Here is a 22,649-nt window from a genome sequence, read left to right on the forward strand (position 1 = left end):
GATAACAAGGAACTGGCTCCAAAAAACATGTCTTCTTATAGACAAATGGAGAGACACGGTTCAACAAATATATCAGATGAAGTACTTAAATTATAAAACGAGAGGGAACCTGAAGCTATTTGACAAAAAGATGATCTAAGTGGTCAAGTTACTATCATATCATTTATGTATGTTATATAAAAAACTGTCATCCCTTCTAGTGTGAAACTCTGCAGACACATCATTCTGCACAGTGAAGCTCAAACATCCAACTGAAAGAACAAGAAGAAAAACACATTTCTGAGTAAAAGAAGACTTTTAGACTTTAGAATTGGATGTCATAAAACTAAAACAATGTCATGAAAGATGCTACAACGCTCCACAGAGCTGAGAGCAACTGCAGATGGTTGATGATTCTCTGTGGGTTTGTCACTATGAGAGACACCTTTAACATCGTCCTGTGAGCCACTGTTATATATAATATAAAGATATCGAGTAGTACAGCTTAAAGGCGGGGAAGATAGTGGTCTTGGTTATAGTGAAAAAACTCTGGCTAACTTTTCTTAGAAAGAGAGTTAACAGTGAGCATCATCTGCTCCTGGCTCACAGAAAAGCAACATAGCTGTTAAGTTGCTCTGTGCCTGATGGACTTGCTCTCAGTGTGAAAGCATACTGATAAAGAGAAAGTACCGACAGTCTGAAACATCACAGTCGGAGCCACTTTCCAAGGTGCCTCTTGTGATTGAGATAAGGGCTTTCACCTCCTCTGCACTCCAATGAGCTGATCACTCGACACCCATCTTCAGCTTGATCTTTTCCCCCATTCTGTGCCACTCATGCTGCTCAGTCCTCTTCTCCCTATTGACCTGAAGTGCAGAAGACTCTGCTGTTCATCTGCACCTACTGTGGGAATGTGAGAGAAGACGGAGTGACAGTTAAAATATTTACACCGGTGGGGCACATTCAGTATACAGTAGTCTACAGGCTCGGTGTTGATCAGATATGGAGACCTCGGATCCTCCGAAGCGTCTTCACAGGCAGCACTTGTTGGCTCAGAGAGTTTTTTTTCAAGCATCATTTTGCATGTGGACATCAGGGTGTCGGCACTACCTTCTCTTTGCCGCTGACTGTCAGGTTTCTGAAAGCCGTATTGACTCACCACGTCAATCTCCTCTCTCATTAGTGAAATTCACCCTCTCTTTGAAATGGTGACACAATCCAGCTGTCTGTCACAGCTGTCAGAGAGAACGGACTATGACAGTTGGCTGTCTTGAGGTGGGAATGACTGACAAAGAGGGACTGGATACACACCGAAAATAATGTCTGCCACACATACTGTACACAATGACAAAAGGTTGCAGTAACTCTGACTTTGTGATCTGCTTTATTGTTGCAGGTTTTTCTTGGAGACGCTGACTCCTGACAGGTGAGCCGAGCAGCAGCCGACTCCTTCAGTTTGAAATAAGACCAGCTGTCATTAACTCAGCCAGCGACCTGCTACTCTTATAGATACTCCTATATTTGTTCATTTTTATTGCTGTTCAAGAAAAACAATGTAAAATTGGAAACAAACATAAAATTCTAAATAAAATAAATAATATTCCTGACATTAAAACATTGACTGAAGTTTAAAAAGAAGTCATCCTGTCCTCTGTCCTCACTGCTGATGTGGAAATGTTAATGTGTATGTATCCCATTCAGTAATTACAGAAACACAAGTATATCATGGACTAAAAGTGCAATACAATACTCAAAATGTTTCACGTTTTAAGTAAAAACATACTTTTCATTTTCTTTGCTGTTATTTTTTTTGGTTTCTTTGAACCTGCAGAAAAATATGGAAATGTTGTTAATGCACAAAGGATAAAAATATGACACACGGTGTGAAATCATTTGTAATTTTTGCAGCTTTCAGTTTGGAGAATATGTTTTCTTGCTTAGCTTATTATCTCCATCATAAAAAAAGTACAATTCAATTAAATGGAATTATGTCAAAGAATAACAAATAGACAATGAATGTTAGAAAATACCACCTATTAGATAAATAATTTAGTGTTGCCATGAGGATTCTTACAAAAAAACTGCAGACAAACATATAATGGAGTTAAAACACAGCAGTAATAAAAGCTAAAGGCTTTTAACACAGACCTGTTTGAATCTGAATGATTTCATAGGTAAAAAGCTGAACTTATTTTCCACATTCTGCACATTAATTCAGCCTGAAGGTGCTGTAATCTCTGTAATCTCTGTCTACAGTGTAAAGAGGATTTCTCATGGAAACCATGCTGAGACCAACACGACATATTGTGTGTATTGATTCGACATCACACACCTGCAGGCTACCTGTGCTGACTGTGATGTGTTAAAAAATCAAACCAGTTTATTTCAAGTGAAAATGATAACAGCGAAGCCTTACAGTCTCGTTATTTATAAATCAAGATCAACAAGACTTGATCAAGTCTGAGGTTACAATGTGACTATAAGTCGTCCACTAACTGCAGGGTTGGCAGCTGGTCCCAGTGGGAATGGCAGTTGGTCCCAGTGGGAATGGCAGCTGCCAGCATTGTGTGAGTCTGTGTGTGAATGGGTGAATTATCAGTTAGAGAAATGCTTTATAAATGGAGTCCTTTTACCATTTACCATCCATTTTGTACCTGACTTGTACTTGACTCAAGTCAATTACTTGAGTGCCATCTCTTGTTAATCATTGTTGTTACTGAGAAAATCTTCTGTGGTGGAACGTAACTGCACAGTAAGTAGAATGAAGGACATTTTTCTGATAATACTTCTGGACTTTCAAAGGTACCCTATGGAGTACCACTCGTACAGATTCCTTTTTAAGTGACAAATATGAGTACCTGAGAATTAGAGGTACATAAGTCATGAACAGTCTGCCTTTCAGGCCAAAACCCACAAATTTACAGTCTTCTTTTTCCTTTGTTGGCACATTGTCATGCTTCTTTATGTTCCCCACAGCTACTGTCAATCAGTGGAATAGTGTGAAACTCGCCTCATCTACGTCGTCTTGCACGTGTGTGTGTCCTCATGCACGTGCATGATGTAAACAAAATGGGGACCAACTCATAAAAACATTGCTCCATTGCACTACTAGTGGTCAAAGGCTCCACAAGGTACCTTTAAGTAGAATTTTGAATGAAGGACTTTAAGTTTTAATGTAGTAACTTTACAGTGTTGTACTGTTATTTTCAGTAAAGGATCTGAGTACTTCTTCCACCACTGAAAGTCCAGACAGAATCTTTAATTTATGCTTTGTGCTGTTAGTAAGTCACAGAGTTTCTTCTCATTTACTTCTCCCAAATGATGCACCAGATTTGACCGTGCTGCAGCAGCACACAGTCTTTCCCTTATTTCAACAAGCACTCTGAATAGTAAAAAGCATTACACACAAATGAACAAAAAAATAAGGCCAGAGAGCCTGACTCTTTAAGAGGTGCTTCTGCTGAGCACCTAATATCTACAACGGCTTCATAAAACCCAGGCCTGTGCATTTTTCTCGTCCTATCGAGCACCATGTAATCCCTCGAATTACAATGCAAATGAACAAAAGAACCACCGAAATAGATGAGACCAGCAGGCTTCATCTGACAGCAGCAGGAGATGGCCTCCTCTCAGGCAGCTTCTGCAGAGTTAAGTGCTGTGTTACATCAGTCACAGTGCTAACTGTCAGCAGGCATGATGCATTTTCATAAATCCACTGAAAGCTTTTGATTAATATAATTAGCTTTGCTTCAGTCACTGCACTTTTATGAATTTATAATTGTGTGAAGGGGACAGCTGCTGTTTGCCTAATTCCTTTAACCGCCTTTATCGTGGGTGATTTAATGTATACAGTATGTTCTCTGTAATTAGATATTTAATGGTTTTCCAGTGTAATAAACAATTGATCATTTTGAAATACAGTAAGATGGGACATGAAAATACAGATTAAGAGATGTAAAACAAGGAGACCACAGATATAAGGAATGAACCTCAGCCTGCTGTTGTGAAACACATCTTTTGCTTCAACTGAGAGATTAAATGCACTTCTGTGGCTTGAAAAATATTTGTGACGCCTTAAGGTTTCAAAGCAATTTCAACATATTGTCATCAGGGTAAAAAAAAAAAAACTCAATTCAAAAATTCAATTGCACCTTTCTGTCCTCAGTCGGTGTGTGCTGAGCTTCCCTCGCTGTCTGCTGTCACCTGTTGCTATCTTGCTATTGTCAGTCTGTCCTCATGTAGCTGCGTGCATGTCTTATTGTGGTTTTGCTTTTACTGTGTCAGACTGATTTATGTATTTTATATACTGTGCATGCTTTTTATGTCAGTGCTTCTGCTTTGCATGTTCCAGTTAGTGTCTAACAATGCAGCACAATGTGGTCTTATTTAGACAGTATTTCTATTAACATTAATATCCTTCATTTTATTGTCTTGCATTTCTTGTATTATGAGCCTCTGTGTTGCATATTTTAAATAGCACCTCACAATGTAGTATAAGGGTGTCCTGAATGATATTTCTATTAACGTTAATATTCTCTTTTCTTTTTATTATTGTTCTACATGTTTATAAATGATCTCAATAACTTTGTTATTTCAGTCATATAGTCTGTTTTTAGGGTGACTCTGTAACATCTGTCCAGGGACTACAGATGAAAAATAGCCTTTTTTACAGCAATGTTTATTAATGTGCACTGCCCTTGTTAAATAAACCAACAAATAAAATAAATAAATAAATAAACTGGAGATACAATTTTTTTTGCCCAACAGCAACGACATTTGAGATGCCACCATGTTAATCATATAGATGCTTCAGCAGTTTCACTGAGCATGTGGCAGTTTGTCTCCCTGACATTTAGCTCTGTTCTCTCTCAGCTCCGCCACCCCCTCTGTTATTTGTCACTACTATGTACACTGAGCAGAAATCAATGCCAAAACTTCTGCCAGTAAAGTTTTCAGTCATTGTCAAACAGAATTTTTTTTCCTTAAATTTTCTCAAACAGTTATCAGTAGCAGTATGCTGTTTACCTTCATAGCATGAAAACACACTGGGTTTGTGTTATATGGGTTCAAAGGGAGAAAGAGGTGGGTGGGTGGGGGGGGGTGGGGGGGGGGGGGGGGTGGGTGGATTGGATGACTGAAGTTTGAAGAAACAAGACATATTGGCAATTTAACAATTTATTAATTTAACAAACAGGAGCCTCAGTAGCATGTGGAAGAACCATACACAGCCACAACAGCCTGGCACCTCCTCCTCATGCTGGTCACCAGCCTGGTCACACTCTGCTGTGGGATGGCGTCCCATTCTTCAACCAGCATTTGTCCCAAGTCAACCGACATGGTTGTGGTGGTCACTCTGGCACGAACAGCATGCCCAAGCTGATCCCACAAGTGTTCAATGGGGTTGAGGTCAGGACTGCTGGCAGGCCGTCCCATCCTCTCCACTCTGGAGGTAGTCTCTGATAAACCCCACAAACCAACAAATGCTGGTTGAATCATCCAATCTACCAAACACCAAACAAGAGTCAATGGCAGAATAAGCTGTTTGGCATCGGCAGAGAAGATTTGGCATATTTTTCATGGGCGCAACCCACATACTCAGCTCTGCTGCTCATCCCACAAATGCATGTTCCTTACAAATGTGGCTCCATTTAAAAGGGAAATAAACAGGCTTTCCAACGGTATAAGATTTATTGCCAAGAAGCATCGTTACAACAAAGAAATAATCTACCAAACACAAATGTCCTTACTTTTTGTGCTATGTTTACATGCTGCCCATCTGGTACTTTTGACTCAGGAGCCTCTATTGTGGCAGATGAAGGTCTGGACTGATGCAGTGATGCTCATGCTGATGCTGGTCTGAGTGTCTCAGAAATATTTTTGTTCCCATTTGCCACAAAGATTAAAGGTTGTGTATGTAGGAATCAGAAATTCCTCTCATTAGTGACATCCGTTGCTATTAAATGAGGTGCAGTCAACATCCTGGTGCTTGTGCACATGCTCGTGGCATGAGACTATTGCAGGTGATGTCTTTCTCCTCGCTTACACGTCTCATAATTACATGAACGATCTCTAACGTTGTGTTTTGCACTGTGTTTAAGCAAAGCATCTCTCACTCCCAGTTAGTTAACCCCCCACCTTGCAGTATGTACATGTGCGAGGCTCCTGCTGCACTGTGGCCTCTGACAGGTGAGAGCCAATCTGCACCACCCAACTCACACAAATATGCGTTAATCAACCATCCAAACCACCAACTTTTTTTTTTTTTTTTTACCAACCGTGTTTACTAAACATCAGTAGGCTCAGTGAACTGTGTCCTGGCAGCAACGAGCTGTGGCTCGGGAGCAAAACCTTGCAGTTTTGTTGTGAAATGTGTGCTTATTACAACCTTTGGACTACCAGCAGGAAAAGCAAGAGGGGTAAGCTATGTTCTGCTATCGCTCTGCAGTTTGTTTTCTGTTCCTTTGTTGAGGAAATAATGTTGTTTTAGCTGTGTGTGCTTGGGAGTGGGTGACTTGTCATTGTGGGGGTGCTTTGTTGTGAAATGTGCAGCGGTTGATGGAGGCAGCTAGCTGTTTCATTAGCTGGAGAGCTAATATCTGCAGGCTGTTTCTAGTCAGATAGCACTGTTTTTGTTGTGTTGTGTGGTTATGCTGGTCGTTTGTTGACGTTAGTGTGAGACAGGCAAGGCACTCGGGAGTGTACAAAAACATCACTTCCGTTGGATTTTTGTGGAAAATCCGACCCTCGTCTTTCACATAGAAATCAGTCCACAGGCTGATACAGACAACTGTTCACTCATTGGCAATAAAAAAAACATTAATACATGTAAATTGCTTCACAATTCTACATATAGAACCTTTAATGCTGGACGGAACAAAATGCATTCAGTTGGGATTCATTTCTAAAATGATAAAACATACATTACATAACATATAACACCCAAATCCCAAATCAATATTAAATTACTGTTTTGGAGGAGTAGAGGTACAGTTACAGCTACAGTTAAAACCTATGAAATAGACCTGCTTACTGGGACGAGATATTTCAGGCACCATTCATTGCAGAACTAAAAATCCCATTTAGTTTTCCCATAGACTGCGTCACATGACTCACGCCTCTACAGCTTGGACCAGCATGAAACTCTCAAATCATCAGAACAAAAGATGAACAACTGTGTTTAAAATATCTGGTTCTTTGATAAAAAGTTGAAGGTACAAGACTGTGTGCATAAAAATTTCAATGTAGAAGTTAACTATGACTCTTAAGGTATATTTTGGCAAGAAAAATCAAATCACCAAGCTTAAGCCTGTTACGTGCGCCGGTAACGGTGAGTGGAAACTAAAGATTATGATGTTTAGAAAACTGAAAACACAATCTGCAACTTTACACTCAGAAACTATGTTGATATGTTTTTGTCTTAACTTTGATACATGCCTCTGACTGCTTTCTTCTCCATAGTGATGACCCCCGGGGTTCATGGGTATTGTAGTATTTTGAGCCGTTGACCATGCTAAAATCAAACTATTGTCCATCAACGACAACTATTGGATGCATTCTGAAACTGTGTGCAGACATCCACAATTCCCAGAGGAGGAAACCTACTGACTTTGATGATCCTCTGACTTTTCCACTTGCTCCACCATGAGGTTAATATTTGTGATTTTGAGTGACATGTATTGAAAGTCACGTCCCTTCGGCGATCCCCTGATTTATATTCTACCGACATCATCAAGTCAAATTTTTACTTTGTCCATTACTTTGGCTCATGACAATACCTGCAAATCTATTCCCACCAGCCTCAACTGTCATTTGTGTTTAGTGCAAATAGGCAAATGTTAGCATGCTAACATGCTAAACTAAGATGCCGCTACGGTAAAATGATACATCAGCATGTTAGCATTGTCATTGTGTCTGGAGAGACGCCAGTTGACATGCTGGCATTAGCATTTAGCTCAATACACAACCTCAGAGAACTGTAGAGTGTATTCAAATGAATGATTATGAATTTAAGGATAGACAGTTCATGGATGGTTCTGCTTTTTCAGTCTTGCTGCAGGGAAAAACAGACAGAAAAGTCATAGATGATTTATTTATTTATTTATTTATTTATTTATTTACAGTTGAAGCCTTTTAACAAACTGTCAAACCTGTTTATGGACAAGTCTTAAAACCTGATGAATACATGCAGGGAGAAATACTGACATAAAAACATTGTTTGAAAAAATATTTTATATTCCTGCACTAAAAATAACTAATAACTTATTTTTCATTGATTTATTCATACATTGACACATGGATTCAGCAGTAGGATTTACTGTACCTTCAGCACATGCTAATAAAGATGAGTCAAACCCTTGGTGGCTGTATCTGACTCATGATTGGTTGATTGGTAACAACATGAGTCAGAGCCCAGAAAAAAAACTGGTAAAGCAGCAGGCAGTAAGTTACGTGTGTCACAATGAACAGGAAAACATGCTAATAATAAAAAGATAACAATAAACAAATCCATTGAATTGCTTCTAAACCATCATGGAGTAATAATAGTTAATGGAATTAAACATTTTCCTTTTTAATTGATATTGAAATGTTAATTCCATTGATAAATTGTTGTGTGCTTATTAATAATCATAACTAAAGGAAGCCAGGAGAATAATACCAGTACTTAATGAAGGTGAGCGGTTTACACTGTAGCTTCTTCAGGTTTTAAAGTGCAATCCTCCCTCACCAGGCTGAAGAGATCTGCTCACTATTCAGGGAGGAGCCACCATCATGTCAGAGGTGGACAGCACTGGCTGACTGATGACTGATATTTAATAAAAATATCAATATCAGCCTGAGCCATCAGAAAATCTGAATATATATTGTTGTAACCCTCCACAGTGGATCCATTGTGTGTGTGTGTGTGTGTGTGTGTAAAGGAAAGTGGGGGTGGGCGGTGCTCCTGGCTGGTATGTGATTATGTTCTCTATGTACGAGACAGCAATGCTGCTGACACTGAAGTGAAATTATAGTCCTTCAGTTTGTCTCTGGAGAGACGCCTCCCAGGATTCAAGCCTGACGATCAGCTCTCCACCACCTGTCTAAGCTCTCACACACACACAATCCAATCACACACACTGTTTAGCAGACAGAGAGAGGACACATTCACTTCCTCACGGATATTATCACGCTTACATGCAGCATTCATGCACAGACATATGCAGAGACACAACAACACACAATTGTAAAATCAGTCTTGAGATGAACTTCATTTACTGTTTGCCATTTTTTGGGCAGAATTTAAAACTGCAACATTTCAAATTATTTCAACAGATTTGCTGCAATCAAAGGATTGATTGTGAGGTTGAAGTAAATCTGCTTGTATTTCTCACCACAAGTTCAACTTTGGTGAACTTTGACATATGAATTTGTGCTGTTGACTGTTTGCAGATGCAGTCTTTGTAACTGATGTTAAAGTTTACTCTGAGTCTAAGAGTCAAGATGAGCGCTAACTCTCATCCTCTCTTCTTTTGTGCATCAGACAGACACAGTATCTCAGTTTTTCCTGCATTTAGCTGAAGAAAGTTCAGACAAATCCAATCACTGATTTGTTATAAAAACCCTTGCAGAGAGACTCTATGGGTGTCATCTGCATAATTATAATAGCTGTTGTTATTGTTGTGTATAATTTGCTCTAATGGAAGCATGTAAATGTAAAATAAAAGAGGAACAATACTGTTATTGAGCTTTGTCCAATTCTACTCAGTTTATACTGTTTCACAAATGATGAATGGTTTACTGACAATTATACGACAGGACTCAATGGTGCAAATATGTTCACTAACTGTCTTGCTAACTGGCAGTTAGCAAACTCAATGTCATTGATTGAGTCATTGACTGTGTTTGAAATCACTGCCTATTTACCATATCATGCATTATAGTTACTGTCTGTGAACTTTAGGGACTATATAGTGCCAACAATAATAATAACAACAATAAAATGAAAAAAGTGTTGTTCATGGCATGTACAAACTGAATTTACTGCTCACTATAGAATAAACTATTGAGCGTCTATTGTATGGAGATTAAAGAATGATTGGATGAGGGAGTGACTGGAAAGCTGTTGCATTGGTAAGTTAAGTGTATCTGTCAGTTATCAGGCTTGTTAGCTTGAAGAGTTTCCTTGTGTTTCCATCCTTATGGTCCTTACAGACGTGCAGCTAATCTCACACACACTTAACGGGATTTGAGGCAAAACTCATCCATCTTCCATGTGATCAGGCAGCAGTCTCTTGCTTGTTTCTGCCAAATCCACCCTCACTCTGACACACTTCACCAAATTTGGAGGAGGGATAGTTCAGGAGACTCAGGATGTATTATCATGAGCTGCAGAGCTGCAGGTGCTACCCAGGGAGTGATGGAGCACCTCAGATGTGATAATCAGCCTCGCTGAAAACTCCCCTGGCTCATTTCCTATCCCCTTCTTTCCTCCTCCCTTGTTTTCTCAACACATTTCTCTCTCTTTGTACCTCTTCTCACTCTCATTCTATCTCTTATTTCTCCAGCTCCCCACAGTATTTAATAATAATAAATAATAATACATTAAATTTGTACTGCATTTTTCATTCATAGTGAAACTCAAAGTGCTACAGTATTAATAACATAGAACACACAACATAAAGAAAACAGCAATAAGAGTTAAGATGAATTGTATTTGTCACTCATGTCCACTTCCACTTTCCTCCCTCTCATCCTCTTCGTCCTCTCAGTTCTTCAATCTCTTTTATCCGTTATAGTTTCATGTTGTCACTAATAGTTTGGATCTCCTTTCATTCTGCTGCCCTCATCTTGTTTCACTGCACTTCTCTCGGTTTTATATTCTGTCTGCTTTAACTGTCCCCCGGTGCATTTGTTATGCAGCCTTGACTGATAGCCAGACACAGACATCTAATTACTGTCTAGATGCTGATTAATAGTTTAATGTCTGTAATTCCAATTACTGAAATTGTATAGTGTTTGTAAGGTAAGTCAAATAAAAAGCCATTATCTTCAGATTGACTGATTCCATGACTAAAAGGTATTGTGTGTATCCAAGGTCTGATGTTCTTATTCCTCTGTGCTGCAGAGCTCCATAGTTTAAAAACAATTTTATGAGTCACAGTGTTGCATCAGGTGATGTGTTCCTTCATTATCATGAACTTTCCTTTAGAGTCAGTCCAACATACACCACAGCTGAAAATATATATATTATTGTTCCCAACAAATGCATCTTTTACTCTGGTTTGAGTAATGATTGTAAAAAAACTACAGTGCCCAGATATTTAAGCAAGTTACTAAGCCTTTTAAGAAAATTAAACTATATATATTTGTGATCTTTAAAAGTTTTACATCCTCAGTAGTATATATATATATATATCCTTGTCCTGTAACATACATTTTTTTTCCTTTCTCCACCTTAAGTAGCTTTAAAGTTGTGTAAATACTTTCTGACAGTATCGAATGCTGCTGTAGCTTTATTGTATATCTTGTTCTATCTGAGTGAAATATTCAAACCCAAGACATGAAGTTAATTAGTTAACTGAGATTTGATTCCTGGTCTTCATTAGATCCTTCTCAGACCAGCCTAACCGACAAAATCCTCCTTCCATGCACGCCCCCCTTTACATCCGTCCATGGTCCTTGCTAGTGAATTAATCTCTTTATGGCTGCACCATTCCATCAAATGAAAATATTCTATGTTTTGTGCATCATTTCATACATATTTCCCCAAATTCATACTTTGACAGACAGATCAGTGATGGGTTAAATATCTATTTTACAGTATAGTAGTTGTTATGAATCTAACTGACTGAGATGTTACCTTTGTGCCCCGTTGCCCAGCTCTTCCACACACATTCTGCTTTACTATGATAACAAGCACAAACACATCCTGTGTATCTGGACGGTTTCCATACTAATCCCCACCTTCCGAGTGTTTAATATGGAACGAGGATAAAGAGGTGAACAGACGTGAAAAGAAGCACAGATGGTGCTACCGAGAGATTGTGGGTCTTCTGTCAGACTTTAGAAGTTTGCTCTCTCCGCTGGTTTGGAAAATGACAGGAAGCAGATGCAGTGCAGGGCTGAGCCTCCCAAAGGCTGACAGCAGATTATTATGACCTTTTTATTAAGAATCATACATCGGCTGTGGTCCGTCTCTTATAGCGTATGGTTGGAGTTACTCCCTGACCACAGCCAGGGTATTATTTCTCTGTCATGTGTCAGACCATCATTCCAATCCATAAAACCGCAATAAAACGTCCCTCACCATGTCCTAATGAGACATTTATAGTCCCCAGGTGGTCTGAACTCAGTCTTAAAGGCTCTTCACTATTCTAGATGAAACACTGAATTCTTTGGATGATTAAAATGACCAAATTTGATCATTTCAAATATGAACACCATCACCAACAAATCACATCTGCTTTACATTTTGTAAACTGCTGCTTTGAAACTTTAATGTCTTCCAGACAGCCATTGATTGTCACTCATTTCTGTATGATATGAAAAATAAATTGTCGGATCCATCTTGCTTGAGTTGTGAAATCTGTCACAGTGAACATCAAGTCTACATTAATTTATGTAATAATTAGGAGGTAAATCAATCATTATCACACAATTATAATGAAATTAATGAATTAATGCAGACTTGATGTTCACTGTGATGAATCACACAACTCAAGCTATTTGAATCTGTTAATTGATTTTCGTTCCGTTCAGAAATGAACAGAATCCAGCAGCTGCTGAACATATATTAATATATATATAAAAATATTCACTCTCTTGCCAAGAATTAGATGAGAAGATCGATACCACTTTCATGTTTGTATTCTAAATATGAAGCTACAGCCAACAGCCAGTTAGCTTAGCTTAACATAAAGACTGGAAGAAGGGGTAAACAGCTAGCCTACTAGCATCTTATAAAAACAACTAATTAAAATTTATTTAATCTGTCTAAAATAACGAAGTCTAAAAAAGGCAAATTACGTTTTAAGGGAGTTATGTGCTGGACAAAGGCAAAGTGACTTTGGACAGAGCCAGGCTCGCTTCATACTTCAGGAATGTTCTCTCTTTTATTTGAATGGTTGCAGTGCGTTGACACCAGCGGGGTGCCACCGCAGAGGCCTCAACAAAAAAGCGCAAATCAATTTTTGCTACAATGCAACGTCATCCAGCAAAGTGCTGTGTTGGCCAATCACATACATGTAAGTGCACATTCCTGGTGGATTACGTTGTAACGTCACGATTGTCGTGACAAAAGTTAATAGTTAGTAGTAAGAGTTGTAAAATCTTGTCTGTGAGTATTTTGGCATCTGGTAAGCCTTTAAATGCATTGATCTGCAGCTCCAGCTCAACTTTCTGGATTGTATTTCATTGTCTCACCTGTACCTGAAACAACACATCCCCACCAACACGCATTGCTTAACAGGGCTGCAGCCAGTACAAATATGTGAGTGGTGTTGATTTTCTCATCTAACGCTCAGTGAGAAAGCAAATAAGTGTATTTCCCAAAATGTTGAACTATCCCTTTAATCCAAGTATCGCGCTTTAAAAATTAAACATTTTTATCAGTGTAATAAATTACATGATGTCAGCTGGTAACATTGACATTGGCCCTGATTCTAACGAGGTTTTCACATATAAATGGCCTTCAGCAATAACTTCCATGTAATTAATTGTTGCTTTCACTCATTTGATCAAATACAAGATCAAATGTGATCTGACGTGTCACATAAGTGACAGGGAATCACTTGGCATCACCACCAGCAGATGGTGCGAGCCGTGAGGACAGCTCAGGTGTGGTTTATTATGCGTGCAGTGTGCTCCGGCTGAAGGTCCGGTGCAACATATGACAAGTTTTTATGGCACTAGCAACACACTGAGCCTCTGTTGTTTGTTGCCTGTTGAACTACAGAGACACACAGACGTACTCAGCCTCCTCCTCCCTCCCCCCCCGCGCTCTCATCTCTGTGCACCCGTACTGAAGGTCATGATTCACAAAGACAGAGAGCGAGCTGTGCCAGATACATCTACAAAGTAAATTGTTTTCCTGTCTATTCCCTCTCTGAACATTACTGAAGCTGCACAGCACTTTCTGTGCCAGATACTTGTGATCCCTTTGTTACAACTATTGTTTGATATAGAGAAAAGCACACACACACACACACACACCTTCACACAGATACACACAAAACACAAACCCAATGTGGAATTATAAATCAACACTGTAATCACTCTTTTTCTTTAATAGAAAACATTAAATTTCCACCCCGATTTTGGCAAAGAGCACAGATAAAAACACCCACTGTACAGTAACAATGGAGGCAGATATAGAGAACACAGTCACCTTAGAGCACTACTCGCATTGAAAAGATACACAAGATATACTGGTTTTTGTTTTTTTTTCAAATGACAAAAGCATGATTGAAGTTTCGGAGACGCAGAGCCATTTAAAATGCTTTCTCTACCTTAGACTCTGAGGATTAAAAAAGCATGATAGACACAAGAAAAACACCGATACGATCCAGAAGTCAGACCAGCACACATGGCTGTGTCTGATTGTAAATGGTAACTACTCAGTGTATGTTTCAGAGTTATATCTCAATACGTGTACAGTTTATATGTTCAGTCACAATAAAAGACACAGCGTGAACTGATACAGTGCAATAACAGCAATAACACAGTGCAGTTAGAAAGTAGGATGTTTTTATTGTTTTGGCTCTATATTCCAGCCCACTGGACTCTGACTATGAGGTTAAAGTGCTGACTTGCAGCTTTAAGGGTAATTGAGGGTTTTAAAAGCAAACCTGGAACAGTAAGAACCGTAGCCTTATATCCTTGGGGCTACAATTTCTTCATGGTTATTTAGAGTGTAATCGTTGGATTAAAGCTGACAGTCAGCACTTTAAAGGATAAAGATGGTGTACATTTTTCTTATTGTCAGTAAATCCCATTAAAACATCAAAACCAAAAGTATGTTCCTCTGTCAAGCTTCCCTAACCTGCCTGTAGCACTCAGCACCAAGCCCACTGGTTCCCACTAAACACTGGTCAAAATATATAGTTTCATTTTTTAAAAGAAAAAAAGGCTTATAAGTTCCCTACAACAGCTAACAGGAGGAAATAGTGCATTTGTTGGGGGACTACTTTCAGCTGTGTATTAATACACATTTAGTAATTCAGGGAGTTTTTACAGCAGTAAAAATAAACTACAGTGTATGTTCATGGTAATGAAGGAATGTTTTGTGTTTTTAATAGTTTTTGGACAACAATGGAGTGCTATGACAACGAGGAATAAGATATATCAGGTTTTGGCTACTCATACGATTACATGTTATCAGGCTTAATCCATCGTTGTTTTTTTTTGTTCAGCCTGGTTTCAGGTGTCTGAGCCACCACCCACATATCAAAACTGTACAGTGATTCAAGCAGGATACAGGACTCCAACGTGGCACCCATTTTTTGAAATTGCATGCCTGTTGCATAAACCAAAAAAGTTGTCTAGCTTCTGGATTTGGTTCTGTGTTGTTCGACCCACTGCATATGTGCATCAAACCTTCTCCTGCTATTTTAGGCTCTGGGAAACTTTTGCAAATATAAACCTTCTTGGATTAAAAATTCATGAAACAAAGAGTAATAGTTGTCTGTGCTTGCAGTTTGGGTGTCCTGTCAACAGTTTTATAATGGTGGTTTATGGGCAAAATGCTTTTTGGTCTTGAGGGGATATTTTGGCTGCAGTAGTACGAACGGCCATCGTGACAAACTGGCAATAAGTCTGAGTGACACACTGTATCCAGCTCTCCATGGACCAATCAGAGTTTAGTAGGTGGGATTAAGAATTTTCCTACACAGTTTACCAGCTAGCTAGCTACATCAATGTAAAATTAGGGATATGTTAACAATAAGAAAAATATAGAATATTACCAATATTCACATTCACTGTTCAGGAGTACAGAGCCAAACGAAGCCAAACCAGAACTGTCTGAATATTTACTTCAACTGTGACTTTAGATTCAAACCTCTCAACATTTTTATTGAACTAAGGACATAAATGACAATAAAGATGTAATATGGCTAGAACTACATTTCACATGTATGAGGAACACAGTGAAATGAGTGACATTTAGTTACCATCCATGTCTGCCAGTGTGAGTTTTCAGACACAGCCCACAGCATGAGGGAGAGGTATATGTATTATAACAGGCACTAGTACTGTAAGATGTGTCTTTGTGGCACAGAGTCGGCATCTTTCCCCACAGTCCAACCGCCTTTTCCTCCAAGGACACAGAGTCCACAGTCCCGTGTGCTGTGATACTGGACATCCTTCCATGGATTTATTCATTTACAACACAACACAGATACAGATATTTCTACATTATAGTTCAAGGTTAGTTCTTTTTTTTCAAAATGTCACAATCAGAAGTAGATTCACAAAAGATACCACTGGAAATGTTGGCACAAGATGAAGAAAACCGGAGAGTAGGTAGTTAGAGCAGTTTCACAAAGCAACAATACTGAGAGTGACTGCAGCGACGCACATCTTAACATCGATTATAAATATAAAGGCTGTTCTTCACCTTGACCCTTACAGAGAATGTCTCACTTATACACTGATACACCTAATGCCATTTACTCTAAACTCAAAATGTGTACACATTCTTATAAGTAACATGTTTCTGTCAATGAAGTGCACTGTGGGTGATGTATCACTGAATGTATGGACAATTAATGACTAGTTATGTTGTGTTGGCACACTCAAAACACAAACAACTTAGGCCACAGTGGCAGCTAAGTGCACCAATCTGTTCCCACTTTCTCACTCACACTCACACACACACACACACACTTGAGCATGTACCCATGTCACTGATATAGCAATCTTCAGATTTTCACCCTATTTAAAGATAAGACCTGATAGCACATTATGTGTGTGTATTCGGCGGGTTGCCCTCTCCACTTCTCTGCTGTAATTAGCATGATTGGAGAGCAAAGGATGGATAGAAACACAGGAAGAGATGGTGCTGATGAGACTATTCACCCTGCTGTGTAGCCTGCCTGGCGCCTCTCCTCAGCAACAAGCTGGCATCTTTTGTCTCCATCGCTACAGCTCTCATCAGCGACGGCTGTGTGTGCGTTAGAGAGGCAGAGAGAGAGAAAGCCAGCCGTACGCTCATTTAAGGAGCACTCGTTGAACAAAGTTGATTACACATTCATTAAAGCCCCAGCCTCTCGTTCAGCCGCTCCACTTGACCTGTCCGAGTGATGGGCGTACGAGGGAACATACTCCGCATTCAGGACGCAGGGTGTGGATTATTCATGGCTTGCTGGTTATGATTAGGGTACCGCGGTCAAATCAGAAAATAAATAAATAAAAAGATGAGAGGATAAGATTGGTCCTTTTTGGAGAGCACGCTCACAGTACTCACTCAACTTTTACATTCCCATCACTGGCTCAGACAGCTGATGCTACATTATAATGAATGGACATGCTGTATCAAATTAGGCCCCATTTGCCCCTAAAATTTAATTTGGTGGGCTTGTTTGGGATTCAAATTTAATATGAATTTTTAACCTTGCTCTGACTAAAATCAGATCAAGATTCATTTCACTTTGACAGGGTTGGTTAAACTATATTTGCCTGGTTGAGTCATCCTCTGCTTACAGGTTAAAAGGAAACTCTTGCTTTACACTTAAACTGGATTTATGCTTCTGCGTTACCTACAGCTGCTCCACCAAGAGCTCTGAGGTTACACTGCATCCATACAACTGGAGAGATTCACAATTGTTTTGATATTATAATGCGGTGTACATGTTATGACTCCATGTACATTTGTTTGTACGAGCTGAATTTAATGTTCTTTGATTGGGTCAAAAAGTTGTTCAAACAGTAATCTAGTGTCAAAGAGTTTAAATAATGTATTAAAAAAAAAAGTCCCACAAAATAGTTCAAATCCTGTTCTATGAATTTCTTTCAGCAGGTCATAAACCTGAATGTAAATTGTTGAGATGAGGAATAAAAAACATTCTCCATCTTACTGTCCTTGAGAGGTTATTGATCCTCATAAGGACAACAACAAACTCATCCACACTCCAGTATACTTATGAGCTAATTTACACACAGCATTTTCCTATTCAACTCATCCTATCACAGCAGGAGGCACCGAGGGGGCAGGTCGCACTCATAATGCAATCAGATAACAATGTTTTAATAACATCAACCGCAATGACGTTCTCTGTGTTTGGGCCTCTGTGGTTGAAATATAATGATACATCTGCTAAATAAAATCATCAGCTACATAAATCAAAAGAAAGGAAAACATCACTAGAAAATGGAGATATTGTGTCACTGCTGTTTAAAACTTTACAACTCATCTGTACTAAATAAATCACTGGCAACACTGCAGCATACAATACACTACAAGACAACATCTGAGCACACACACTATGTTGAGTTATAGTGACACTAACGATACACCACTGTATGGTAATAAGTCTTGCGTTGGTCTTGCTAACAGTTCAACATATACAACTGCTGCGTCCATGCGTCATGTGCTGCAGGCCTGTCAGCTGTCTACCAGTGTATTTATGGAGTCCTTGTCATAGCAAGGTATAAATAATGGAAAGCAGGTACAATCCCAACTGTTTGTTCTTACAATCACCCTGCATGTTATTAATCACAGAGTGTTACCAATAAATTCAAAGTAGAGTATGACTGTATTTATCTTTAACTTGGTATATTGCTGCTGGCTGTCTGTCATGTGTTCACACATTTAATATCACGTAAACGCCACTGGTGACCCGTGTTGAATGTCCTCAGGCTAAACTGTTTGACATTATGTTGACAATGAAATATTTTATACATAATGACATTTTTTCTCTGTATTCCAAAGGAAATCCTTGTGTTTCCAGCTGTGTACATCACTGTGCTGTGAATGATTTCATGATGTCCAAAAACAAACCTACATCACTTAAAGTAATATATTTGGTTAATGTTATATCATTTTTAAAACTGATGAATCTGTATGACATATCATATAAACCACTACCTTACCAAATGTGTATTATAGTTGTAGTAGACGTTCCTCTTCTCTGAATCTTCTTACTTCCGACAGGAAGTCATTGACTATCATTCAACACAGTGTATGTTAATGTGTTAGCCTGCAGCATCAAAGCCAGAGATCTGTGATTTTCATGCTCTCATCAGTGAACTGATGACTCAGCCAAGACATTAATCTCCCAAAAGCTCTGCAGGATGCATAACGTTTGTATTGTAGCCTCTGTGAAGGTTTTTAATACGGTCTAAAGTCTGTTGTATGTCTTCGATTTTCTCCTTGTACTGAATGTGACCTCCTGTTGTCCCTGCAACATATCCTGCCTCTGTTGTTACTTCAGCATTAGTTGTTGATATGTTTCCATGTCACCAAGACAAGGTTTTGTAATCTGAATACAGAGATATAAAACTGATTGTCTTTGTGATGCCAGTTAAGTCATGTTGCTTCACATCGACTCTTCAGTTTTACATCAGCTGACGGTGGAATTTATAACAACAGATTTTGTGTGCTGAGAATAGAGCAGGAGTGAGCGGGGGGGACTGTGGAGAGTGTTTCTCTGTGTGTGACTGTTGAATGACGGGTATTAGCAGGTGCTCTCTCTCTGTAAGTGTGTGCATGTGTTGTGTATCCATCTTGGAACATGATTTAATCGAGTACTGGGTCTAAAAATAATATTTTTTCCACAAAACATAATTGATTTTCAATGCAAAACAAGTCCACTTGGCAAAACTTGTTTCCCCTGTTTCAAGAAAAATATGAATTTTATGCTTAGATACTTCACTTAGACTTATTGAAATGGGTTTTGTTCCCCTTCTGTGTGTGTCAGTGTCTGATAAATTACAGTTTCATTATTTGGTGGATGTCTGTGGCTTAGTCTGTGTGTTTGTTCTGTGCACATAGCAAATGTGTCAATATTGCAGATTTAGTTTAAAACCACAAATATTCTGGCTTGCATTAATTAACTTCTTTTAACAAATGGTTACAAATGAAATTCACCTCTGGCAATTAAATATCTTGCAATAAGTTTGATTATTGGGTCAAATCTGTTGAAAGTAATAAGATTTGCCACTGTAGTGCAGTTTGTTTGTATGTTCCTCTGTATGTTTGTGTGTGTGTGTGTGTGTGTGTGTGTGTGTTTACCACTGCAGGAGGTTAAGACAGTTTGTCCCAGTGGGCTTCCGTAGCCTCTGTTATCTAACAATCCTTTTCCTGGACCCCAGCAGAGTGAGCTGCTTCTCTGCTCCTTTTGCCCTTTTACAGACATTATGCTAAGCAGCAAGGCACATCACTGTATATGAGAGAGCTACAGCTAGCAGGCTGCCTGTGCACATTCCACACTGAAACCTCTACAAAGCCCTTTAAACCTGATATTAACATGCATCTAATGACTGGATTGCATTTAGATGGAGAAACAGCATGTAAAATACAGATATATGAAAGAAGCTTACCTTATTAAGACGTGGTCAGAGGTGACTTTAGCCACATTAACAACCATAAAAAATCCAAGAAAATGCACACAGATTAAACAGCCAAGAAACTATATAAGTATGTACCGAAGACACGTTAACGTCAGGTGTAAAGGTAATCCAGCCAAATGGCATTAAGACACAGAGTGCATGTTACTGCCAGGTGGAAAGGTAGAGCAGCTGAGAGTTTCATCAATGTTTCACAGTTTGAAAGTGGTGCCACCACCCAGTTTCATGTGTTTGATAAAGGAGGAAACTGGAACATTTTGTCTGCTTACTTTCACAGATTGATCTGAGAGCTACACACCAGCGTCTGGATTCAGTGGTGTCATGGAGGATTTAACCTGGAACTCAGGTTTTAGTACAACTTGAGGTTCGCTGTTGCCTCTGTAGCATTTAAAGCATCTCTGTGATGTTGAGATGATGCTCCCAGCTGTTAAAATCAATGTTTAATCAGCTGAAAGCTGTTCAGGTGACAGCCAGAACTTTTCAGCAGTGCCTGCAGGGGATCCTGGGAGCACTCCTTCATCCAGACACGGGCACTTGTCCTGCTCGGTGATGGAGTTGGCATTCTGATCAGCTGATATACGATGCACACGCATGCAAAGTTCAGAGTTTATGCTTTGTTGTTTTTCTTCCCTCCACCACCTCTTCTGGGAGAGCCTTTCAACTGAAACCACACATCTGCCTCTGTTTTCAAAGTGTATCTTTTGGGGAGAGAGTTCCTCTCCACTCCAGGTGTTGATCATTTTCGGGAAACCTGAGGTCTCCGAGCTCTCTCTTTGCAGAGAACATCCCTGTTAAGATGAGGAGCCACTGTGTTCACAGCATGCTGGTCTCATGTTAAAGCTCGATGCCAAAATAGACTGTGTGAAGTCACACAGCTTGTGTGATTGAGGATGTGTGAACCTTCGCTCTGCGCTGAGAGAAGGCTGATATGACAAGCAGAAGCTGTGAAGATTCAAAGCGCTAGCGTCTGCTTCAGTTTAGCTTTTGAACTGGAATGTGCTCACGTCGTCGAAGTGTTCATCACTTTTTGCCGCTGATCATTAACTGTAAGAAGTACGAGTACTTTATACAAGGGGCGCTGTGGGTGAGGATAGCACTCAGTGAACAGGAACTTAGTCTCACTTGCAAATTACCTAACAAGATGTTCCAGTGGAAACGCTGGCAGTGTACTCATCAAAAACACATTCACAGTCAGACAAACTGACACATTCACTCTGCTCATCTGCATGAACACATGCAGGGAAAAGAACAGTCAACTCACACTCTGTCCGACATAATGCCGCCTGTGTTTGAGGTCTATTCCTGCAGGTTGTTACTGGAGTAGAAACTGGACGTCTCTGAAACTGTTTTGGAGACGCTCCGGGATGATGACCCATTCGAGGTGAGGTCCAGGGAGGAGCTATGTGGTCTGGCTCTAACATCAGCCCCACCAGGCCCTGGACCAGCTGTCACCTTTACCTTGGGCTGCTCCATGTCGTCCCCACCCTGGAGAACAGTGGACACGGTGGTCTCCATCCGGCTAGCCTTGTAAACGCTGGTCTGAGTCTGAAGGTAGCGGGTGGACTTGAGTTCCAGGCCTTCGTAAGAGCCTTGAGGGACACAGGGGCAGCAGCGGAAGGCTTGTTTAAAACCAGCACGAAACCTGTGTTGGAAAAGTACACATTCATTTGATTTAGTTTGGTTTATGCATATTTAGCTGGTTCAGCCTGGATTCACCTGCTAGTGCTGAAAGAATACCTGCCATGACAGTAATCTGCAACAGCTTACATGTGTGAGGGCTTCCATTACATATTGATTAACTACCTTTAAGCCCACTTCAGACCAAAGATTCATAGTGAGACGAAACCGTTTTAGAACATTGCAAGGAAAAGCTGGCTGATGGTGTCACCTGCAACTCAGCTTGTCAAGTCTCCAGCGGCTGGTTTTAGAACACATGGTACCTGTTTCAACAGCCAGTTTCATTAGCTTGTAGTGAATTCAGCTGGTCAAGTCAGCAATTGTCAGCTGATCAAAATAGCAGAGTTTTGGACGAAGGAGAAGAGAGCCTCGTTTCATCTATGCTAGAAATGCAACTGCAGCAAGTAACTCACCATCACTAATTCATATTTTAATATGCTACAAATAAT

General features: G+C 39.6%; 1 protein-coding gene across 1 annotated transcript in view; it reads right to left on the reverse strand.

Moving 5' to 3' along the window:
• Positions 1-14,204: 14,204 nt before the first annotated feature.
• The window catches only part of tacr1a (tachykinin receptor 1a), a 42,738-nt gene continuing 34,293 nt past the window's right edge, over positions 14,205-22,649 (reverse strand). The window contains exon 5 of the mRNA XM_044361769.1: positions 14,205-22,165. Coding sequence (XP_044217704.1) covers positions 21,820-22,165 — 346 coding nt within the window. The 3' untranslated portion in view covers positions 14,205-21,819. The remainder of the gene's footprint in view (positions 22,166-22,649) is intronic.

Source organism: Thunnus albacares, chromosome 2, assembly GCF_914725855.1.
Source record: "Thunnus albacares chromosome 2, fThuAlb1.1, whole genome shotgun sequence".
Lineage (NCBI taxonomy): Eukaryota > Metazoa > Chordata > Actinopteri > Scombriformes > Scombridae > Thunnus > Thunnus albacares.